Raw genomic sequence first — 9,878 nt, forward strand, 5'->3', positions numbered from 1 at the left:
CTTAATGGTGAAAACCAAACTGGAACTGCACATATTTAAGGATGTGAAAGCCTGATTTTATTTATTTACATTAAGATGTGCCTTTAATTGTCTCCATCAGGAAAAATAAAATATAAATAAAATAATTCTTCTCAACAGTCACTGCTACTTGTTTTAAACAATACATCTCTGCTGACATTTCAGGCTATTTAAACTTACTTGTTTTATGTTGCAGCTGAACAACTTTATCTTATTTTCTGGCAAACTCTGCAGTCTGCTTTTCCTTTCTTTTAGCTCCTCAAGCTTGCCATGGAGCTGTCTCTGGACACTTTTTACATGCATGTGACAGTATGTTATTTTTTTCATAATTGTAGTCTTTAAAAATTAAAAAAGGAGGTCATTAATTTGTTACTAAAAAGTTTGAAGTGTCACACAGCTTATTCCTGAAGAACACTGCAAAACAAGGCATTAACCTTGCAAACTGTGCATCACATATTCCTTCTGCATTTCTAAATATCATTTTAGCATATTTGAATTTGTTTGTATTTGATCATCAGACATCAGATGGTGTCTTACAATGAACACGTTCTTATAATTCAGTTTTTAACAACCAATAATAGTATTTGTATGAACATCCTAACAATTTTGTGTTGTTGCTACAGATTCAACCATGGCTTCATTCCATGAACCTCATTTAGTTCTGGGTCTACATCCAGAAATGTTCAGTAATATCATTAGGAAAATGCTCTCACTGTTCTGGATGAACCAACAAACACTTCTCATCTGAGACCACTTGCTGCCATGAGCTCTTCTTCTCATGTGGTACAAGCATATCTCCCCCAGTAAAACATCCCAAAGCAAAAGGATGAAGATTCACACTATGTATTCCACACTGAAATACACCGCATGACTTCCTTCACTGAGAGGTGAAATCAGTCACAGTTTTTTTGTATATTCTTAAGCACAGAACTTTATTTTCTATGATGTAAAGATGCTCTACATGGATAGCAAGACATTTGAAAGTATCTCAATCACAAGATAGCATTTTTTCCCCATAGCAAATTGCATACATTCAGATTTCTGTGAGACAGAACTTCTTTCAATACAATATCATACATAAAGAAAAGAGCCCAGAAATTTTAAGACCAAGCCAAAACTCAAAATGTCTTCAGGTTTTGTCCAAATGACAACCTAATCCAGTATGGAGCAGTAACATAAAGCACTCCCCTTAGCTGGCTGAAACTCAGAGACAGCAGAAAAATGCATCACCAGTAAAAAAAAGCCATTCATAAAGTCTGAATTACCTCTGCCAGAATCTTGATATGCTTTTGAGAAACGTCATATGTATCCAGCTTTTGAAGCTGTGGTATGTGATACAGCACATGGATGGCATAGTTAGAAAGAAGGCAAACAGGGTTGGGTCCATACAGGGGATCATTTAGGGCCAAAACTTTTAAGTTAGGTAGTCTTGACAAATTTGTGAGTTCCTGAAAAACAAGGAAAAAGCTGTAATAACAACATGCCACTAGGCCTTATTTAAAGAATGGGTACTTCACTGCATTTCAGCACAAAGATCAGGGGGGCTTTAGTAACTAAGAGCATATACAGAACTAAGGACGCAGCAGGAAAAGGGAGGGAAGAAGAAAAGGAGCAGAGATGCAGCAGTATTAATGAGGAAGGGCTCGTGCAATTTTACAGAACGTTGAAGGTTCACACAGAGCTGGGAATTCTTGTTTTCTAGGGATTGCATGAATTTTGGGAAAAAACAACCTGTAAGCAATCAGTGAAAAGCACAGTAAAAGTTTGAAATGATGTTCAATCTCTGCGAGGAAGTAATTCTCAAGAAGAGATTGTTTGCTCAAGAGCCTGACTTGGCCTTGCTCAAGCTTGAAAGCAAATGTGAGGTCACTAAACAAAAATGTTTGAAATATTTTCAGTAAAGATAAGACTTAAAGGACTTCAAACATCAGAAATAACACAAAGAGCCACAAGTCTGAAGTACAAAGAGAACAGGTAAATGTCATTATGGTAGTTTAATATTGCCAATACCCAAATCCTCTAATACCACACAGAAAAGTCAGATGCTCTCTCCAAGCATCATTGAAAAACAAAAACAAACAAGCACACATGAAAAAAACACATCTAAAAGAGGTAGGAAGTGTGAACATACCTTGAAGGAAGATAATTTGTTATGAGAGAGGTTTATTTTTTCAATTTTTGTATTGAAGTCCAAGCAACTTCCTAAAATTAAAGAAATACAAACCGCAGTCAAGAAAAAGCAGTTGTCTACTAGAATATCTACATTTCCACCCGTGGTTCAATCACATAATGAAATAAGCACTTCTGTGGGTTTGTTGAACACAAACAAAAAAATCACACATACCTATTATATTATTTTCCATTTCCACCCAAAGAGAGGAAATAGCATTTGGAAGATTGTTTTGTTACTGATAAAGAGAAATGAAGCAAAACTTGTAGGTACTGCAATATTTGTTTAGAAATGCAGAAACAACTTACATTGCTACTTGTAACCAAACAGATTTCATTTAAACTAGAAGCCCTTTATACTAAAAGCAGTGAAAAAGAAAAATAAACAACACTGATGCCTATTTTCTGTCTTCTTTGACAGGGCTGCAGCAATGGAAGGGACGTTGGTGCAAAGATGAACCCTAGGGATTTCTGACATGGACTTCAGGATGTTCAGGATTGCATATTGGGCGTGACTCTAAACCATGCAAGGTGATAAGAATTTTGCTATTAGAATGAGAGAAAGATTAAACCAAACACAATAGCAACCAAAATTCTCACACTAGAGATGCCAGACTAAAATTACTTACCTATTTTTGTTATTAGGTTTCCAGCAAAGTTGACCTCTTGCAAATTCTGCAGAGTATGTAAGCCCTGTGAATGTTTTAAACAATACAGTTTTAATCTAATATAGCACTGCAAATGCTGAAGAGCCTGGAGGCCAAGAGGCAGATCATTCAAATGTAAAAATAAATTTGACTGGAGTCTAAACAATGTTAGCCTCTGTTGTAAACTATAGCTTTCTTTTGACATGGAAAGAGAGAATGCATTTGCCCAGGGGGAAAGAGCTTGGAAAGCCTTTGTAAATGATACTGCAATGGAAATAAACGTGGTCCTCCAGCCTTAGTTTCACAGCTGTGTATGAAAAGCTGAACAGATGATGCCTCCTGCCATGAGTACTCATTCGCTTTTGGCTACAGCCCATGTCTTGGCCTCGGGACATCACAGGAACTGCATCACTGATGTCAATCATTTGTCTTCATGGTGACACTGCAGTTCTTTGCAGAGAGATGTCACTGCTATTTGTAGTGTGCTCACTAACCAATAATAATTTCTACCTTGTAACACTGTAGTGCCTTTACACGTGTTCTCTGTCAGCTCCCCTTCTCTATCAGCATGCTCAACTTTGATTTCTATTCCTTCCTCATGCTGGCTTTCGAGATTCACAATAACTTGATCCCTATCAGCATCTCCTTCTACTCTAACTACTTCCAGCTATTTTATCTTGGTATCACTATCTCCTTCTGCCTTGTTTTCATGAACTCTCTCTTGGTAAGGCAGACTGGGCTGCAGCATTCTCTCTTCCTGATGTGAGTCAGGTACTTCAAAATGCCATGTTGTCTTTTGCTAGAAATGAGCATTTCTACATTTCTTCTCCTTTTACATGCCCAACTGCTAATGGCAGAAATCTTGCTAGTTCTGGACTGAACTCCATCCCAAAGTTCAGAATGAAGATTAATTTTGAATTGAGATAGAAGAAACCATTTTTTTTCCTAGGAGGTAATTTGACATGTGACAGCCTGAGAAAAACCCAGGATATAAATTCTTCTGAATAGGTGCTCGTCCTTCCAAGACAAGAAAATGCATAAAAATTAAATGCCAATCTTTTACGTAATGCTGAAATGCAGACAGAAGTCTGCACTTGTAAGAACACACCCACAAAAATCCTTTCCTCATCAGTAGTCACAGAGGTTGGAAAATGGCTCAGGAAGTTAACTCTGCATATGCAGAAAATCATGACAGCCACTCGATTCCAAATAATGTTTCAGCCTTAGTTCTTGTATGCTGAAGATTGACATTGCCCTTTTTATTCTGAAAGTTAGCCTTACTTAATAACATATTTAGATTTCATGCTACTAATATGCCATGCACTGGACAAATTAGAAGAAACCATAACAAAAAGAGCAGACTCACCTCTATGTTTTTGATCTGGTTATTATTCAACCAAAGTACGCTCAGCTTTGTTAGGGCTTCCAGATTTTCAATCTTGGAAATTTCATTGCAATAAAGGTAAAGCTTTTCTAAATTTACACATTTTTGTAGACCGCTTATTCTCTAAAATAGAAGAAGATGTATTTGCAGCACCAAATAAAATGTCACTCTTTCTGTCAGCGCACCACAGAGCATTGCCAGGTAGTTCTGAGCAATTTGATACCACACCCTTTGAGAACAATTATACTAATTTAGAAAGATTTCCATTAACCTAACAAAGAAAAGAGTAGTAGCTCATGATAATTATGTGACTTTAAATGCAGTATTATTCTCATGGAAATGTTTATGTTCTAACCAGTTGTCTGGAAAAGGTTTCAATATACCTGCTACGGTTAAAAAATATATAGTTTGAAATTAAAAAATCCAACTGTAGGTTATCAAAAATAATTAAATAGAAATATCTAACAGATAATTAACAAATATTTCAAAAGGGGTAACTTGATCTGCAGCTAAAACGTGATTTTTGCATGTTTAAATTAAAAGTGCCAGATCCAAACTCCTTTTAAAAGGAGTTCCGCTTGCTCTGCCTCAAACAAACTGAAGTGCTTGTGAAACAAACTTACAGTTATTGAAAAGGTCTGGAAATTGGTTAAAGTTGGCTAGAAAGAAAGTGGATTAACTTACCACTAAACAGCATTCAGCAATCCACAGCTCTCTGAGCAACAAGCAGTGCTTCAGGCCTGTAATGTTTTCAATGTGTTGCCCAACAAGAGTGAGAGTAGTTAAATTTGGGAAATATTTCATGCCTACAATTCTAGGGTAACCTGAGAAAAACATTTCCAGCACTGTTGTCTTCAGTCCCTCTTGATCAATGTTCTCATAAGACAATCCATTACATAGGCACTGGAAACGAAATGCAACCATTATTCTCTTTACATCCAGTGTAAAAAATAAGTTATAAAGTACAACATCTTACTGATGGTACAGTTCTGCTTAGCTTCAGTTCTCTTACAGCTTCCCATGCATCGAAATGTGTTTGCAATTAGGACCACGCTCATTATGAAACAGTTAAATAGCTTTCTTCTGTTCACAAGTCACTTTCAAAGTATTCCGTGAGTTCTTATCAAACCTCAGAATGCACCTTCATTTTAAAACAAGGTAATTTTCAAATATGCTAATTTTAACGAAGACTAAAATCCAGAAATCCAGAAATTTATCTATAAGCTAGCATATGTACACATACATTCACGTACAGGTATATGGATGGTAACTTTAGCAGTTTTGTAGCTTTCTACTTCTGTGTAATAATGCAAGTGTTTGGCCAAAAAGTAAGAAGTTCACATGCAATTTCATTACAGATGAGATTTGGTCTGAGATTAATGTGTAGGTATCTACATGTGAAACTCTTACTCTCATGTTAGTCAAGAGACTTATCCAGTATAGCCAGAGCACCCTGAAAAGTCATTCAGATCACCACAGGAAGTGTTTATATTGAATTCATTATTCTGCAGGGTTCCTTTACAATACGTGATGTGACTCAGCTGACCACACAGCATATATCCAGTGCTGTTTCAGAGGACTTAAATGTATCTGGCAGCTGCTGTTCAGGTACCTTAAAGCAGATAAAATGACACTAAATGGCTGTATCTGTGCAGATGAATCCTCTCCTTATTTCTACTGACTGTGATGAACATATGTAGATCTTTAGACACTTTGAGCGAATGTGGACTGCGACCTCATTTTAAAATCCTAACCAGTTCATGGGAGATGAAGTTTCTAATAGTTTATTGGCTGACTCTGCTCATAACTATCTACAAAAATGCGTAACTTAGTCACAGCTACTAGCTTTTTTGATGAGGTGTATATAACAAGATTATTTTTCTTTCTGTATAAAAATATTCCTGTATTGCACTTCTCAAGAAACAAAGCAAGGAAATGTACCTAAAAGGTAAGTTCTTTGAAGACAACCTCTTAAAAGAGGAGGTTGGACTCAGTGATCTCTAGAGATCCCTTCCAACCCCTACAATCCTGTGATTCTGTGAGGTTCTTATTTCTGCATCTTGAATATGAATGTTTTTACCACATTTATGAAATGTTGAGATCACCATAAGCTCTTGTTAGGACGTACCCCATACAACCTTTGGGGCATTCCGGAACGGAGGCTATGCTACAATGGCGTCTCTGGAGAAGCCAAAAGTAACTGTGTCCCAGCAAGAATACTGATAATTACAGAAATAGTGAGGAAGATTGAAAAAAAAAAAAAAGAAATAGAAAAACAACAAAACAGATGAACAAAAAGGACCAAATATCTTACCAGCTCTTTAATTATCCCCTCAGGGTTCTGGGTTTGGTTTTCACTTTGCATCACTTCTTGAGTTTTCTGCAGTGATGGCTGTTTCTTAGGAAAAGAAGAAGATAGCAACATTATTAGCTGTGTAGCTACCCATGTAATTTACGGAGGCACAGGATTTCCAAGAAATTTGTAAAATAATAGTGATAATAAATTAATCTAAATTCCTAGAAGATTGCATTCCAGAATCTGTATTTCTAATGCACTCTCAATGGAGGCTACAGCAGCAGGAAGTGCCTGGAATATCTCAAATAATCACTGGTTTAATGAGCATTTGTAGATTCTGTACTGCAGCAGAGGGTATTCCAACCTCCATCCGGAAGGATGGGGAATGACACCGCTTCTTTCTGCACTGGGCTCAGTTGCATTTGCACAAATTGTAAAGGTGAGAAAAGAATGTTACAATTACTCTCCAGCATTAACAAATGCTTGTTTGTGCATAAAAAATATGACTGATTGGCTTTTGTTGTTGCTGTTGTTTTGCTTTGTTTTCTTCTTTTTTTTAGCTTTCCTTTTGAAAGCACTTAGCACACAGCCCAGATTACATCTTTATCTATATCTCCACTGCTTTTGTATTTCATGGCACACAACCCCTCTGATGAGCGCTGCAGGACAAGAACCGAGATGAGACAGCAGAGGAATTTACACCAGATCCGGATCAGACATAGGAAGCAAACGGTTTTGTCCCACCCCGCTTACTGAGGGCACAGCTTTGCCAGCATCGTTTCTGGAACGCGGTCTCCCCAGAGAGCAGAGCGCTTCCCGCCACCAACGCGTCGCCTAGGAGACCGCGTCGCCCCGCCCATCAGCAGGCCGGCAGCCAATCGGAGGCGCGGGCGCGAGAGGAGGGCGGGCTTCGCTCCGCAGGGGCGCCGGCCATGTTGGTTACGTCAGGGCGCTGTGCTCGGCCCAGTATTTCCAGTGACTCCAGTTGAGCGGGTCTGCTGCAAAGGACTTGTTAAAATCAATTAGAAACGTGGGTGTGAGGCAGAATGTACCCCTCTGACCGAAAGAACTATGCTTATTGAGCCATTCATTCTATCAGTATAAGAACAACGTGTTGAAATCACTTTTTTTTTTTTCCTTTTGCATGAAGCGCGGCAGGCTGAGCGCTTTCCAGCGGTAGGATTTCTCAGTAGAAAATGGGGTCCATCGTGAAATGGAGCGAGGGGGTGAGTTTACTGCAGACCGCAGGGGGTTGTGGCGATGTCTGCATTCACGTTTCTCGCCGTTTTCAGTGAAGGGTAAGAAAATGGCGCGAAGCGTTGTTTTGTACTTGCACTGCTGCGGCTTGCCGCCAGGTGTCGCTCCAACGCTTCGTAAGCGTTACATGCTTTACAAAGGATGTTCCGTGAGCTTTTGGACTTCCCTGCCTGCAGGGGCTGCAATTCACGTAACCAAAGGCACACAGCGGGCTTGTTGCGGCAGAAGTCTATAAGGAAACAAATACATGAGTTCCCAAGTGGACGTGCTGTAACAAGTGTGTAAAGGAACAGCTTTAAATTAAAAAAAGCAGCTGGTAATGCTGTGAAAACTTTGAACACTTCTCCATTTCAAAGAAACAACACTCTTCTCTATTCAGACCTTTCTCCGAAGAAACTGCAAGGTCATTTTACTTAAGGGAGAATGTCCTGTTTCCTTTACAGTGGATCCTGCAAAGAGAGCACCCTGTTCAGCAAATGACTCCTTTTCTTCCCTATTGACAAAGCATCCGGAGACAGCCCTCTCAGTAAGTTAGCTTAGGCAGCTAGGCCAGTTCTTACCATTTTGTGATCTCTCTAGTATTTTTTAAATAGTGATTGAAGGATGCAACAATAAAAGTGGGCACTGCATCCAAACCCAGATATTCACTGGTATTATCAGTAGCAAATTGCAACAGCTTTCGTTTTGAAGAGTGCAAGTGAATGACTCACTGTTGGCACCGAGGAAAGCCAAATGATCTAATTTGGGTTCAGGGATTTCTGCTTTACTGGAAGATGCTCCTCTCTTACCAGAAGGGAATAATTAGAGACTCAACATTTTTGTCCTAAGTGACTGAATGATCTCAGGGTGACCTGCTCTGGGAACCTACAGCGTGTAGTGATATCCCTAATCTCTTCAACTGCAGCAGACATGCAGGGCAGTATTCCATTATTAATTGTGAACTCAGCTCATTAAGAACTACATAACGTTGCTGCATTTGTTGCATGAAGATGGTAAAACACATATTTGCATACACAGTCCTTTAAAAATGTCTGGCAGCAGTTGTTAGAGTTCTCTTTCGATCTAAGGGGCTTTCAAACCTATCACAGTCAGAATTAATCATCTCAAGTGTGTTATCCTTCACCTTCCGCTGTGGCACATTCTACTCTAATTCTGCTAAAGCCTTTCAATATAATTTCATAACATAATCAAAGCAAGTAGTTAATTGCTGATGGTGCCTCGCTGCTGTAAATTTACTTTGGGAATTGTCCTTGTAGTTTTGCTGACTACCACAGAAACTTTCGAAACTGATGCTCACCAGGTTCTTATGGCTCACTGTATTTTATGGACACGTGTTTCTGCCTATGCCTTCTGGTGTTTTCGTAGGGTGGTGGTGACTTGAATTCACTGAAGTTGCTGGAAGCAATTGCTACATTTGTTTGTGGAAGGGTCTCAGTCCTTGAAAAATATCGTTTGCAATCTTTGTGCAGCTTTTTGGTTGCTTCTGCTCTGTATCATTGGTTTATTTCTGACTTCCATGTGTCATTTATTAATCAAAGTGCTTCTAACACTCTGCAGACCAAGGCATATTTAGATCAAATACTATATTAAGTGCAAGGAGGAAGCGATGATAAACTACATGTATTTAAAACAGAGAGCCTGTTTCCAAAATATAACCTCTACCTTATCTCTGAAGAACTGTACACACTCTAATTAGCTTTGAGTATTAGGTAAAAATAAGCAGTTTGGGTGGTTTATTTATTTATTATTTTAGCAATCTAAATATCTTGGTGTAAGGTGTGGCTGTGTATTTTAAAGTGTTAAAGATAATAGCATCTTTGTTAAGCCATTGGAAAATGTCACCCTTTCAGCTGTAATGGGAGGCAGGTAGATTAGTAGGATGTGCTGACATTACTTTGAAACATGAAGCTAGTGACATTGATGTCTCCACCTCATAATGCAGAGCTGTTATTGCTGCTGGGGCTGGAAAAATGTTGCTGAAACAAGCCTGAGAAAGGCTTCTAGGATTTGACACAACGCTTGTGATGCAGTCACTGAGTTTGCATCAGTGCTGTGAACTGTGAGCACAAATGTGACAGGGAATGAAGTGCACTTGCTTTTGGCACTG

At 38.8% G+C, this 9,878-nt stretch overlaps 1 protein-coding gene across 1 annotated transcript in view; it reads right to left on the minus strand.

Annotated features, from left to right (window-relative positions):
• The window catches only part of LRRC9 (leucine rich repeat containing 9), a 37,216-nt gene extending 30,573 nt beyond the window's left edge, over positions 1-6,643 (minus strand). Inside the window, exons 1-7 of the mRNA XM_042813620.1 lie at positions 6,533-6,643; positions 4,903-5,121; positions 4,201-4,341; positions 2,817-2,880; positions 2,150-2,220; positions 1,284-1,466; positions 199-354 (exon numbers count right to left, since the gene is read on the minus strand). Coding sequence (XP_042669554.1) covers positions 199-354; positions 1,284-1,466; positions 2,150-2,220; positions 2,817-2,880; positions 4,201-4,341; positions 4,903-5,121; positions 6,533-6,643 — 945 coding nt within the window. The remainder of the gene's footprint in view (positions 1-198; positions 355-1,283; positions 1,467-2,149; positions 2,221-2,816; positions 2,881-4,200; positions 4,342-4,902; positions 5,122-6,532) is intronic.
• Positions 6,644-9,878: the final 3,235 nt, after the last annotated feature.

This window comes from Centrocercus urophasianus, unplaced genomic scaffold (genome assembly GCF_019232065.1).
Source record: "Centrocercus urophasianus isolate 14NV4802_14NV808 unplaced genomic scaffold, USGS_Curo_1.0 seq_14, whole genome shotgun sequence".
Lineage (NCBI taxonomy): Eukaryota > Metazoa > Chordata > Aves > Galliformes > Phasianidae > Centrocercus > Centrocercus urophasianus.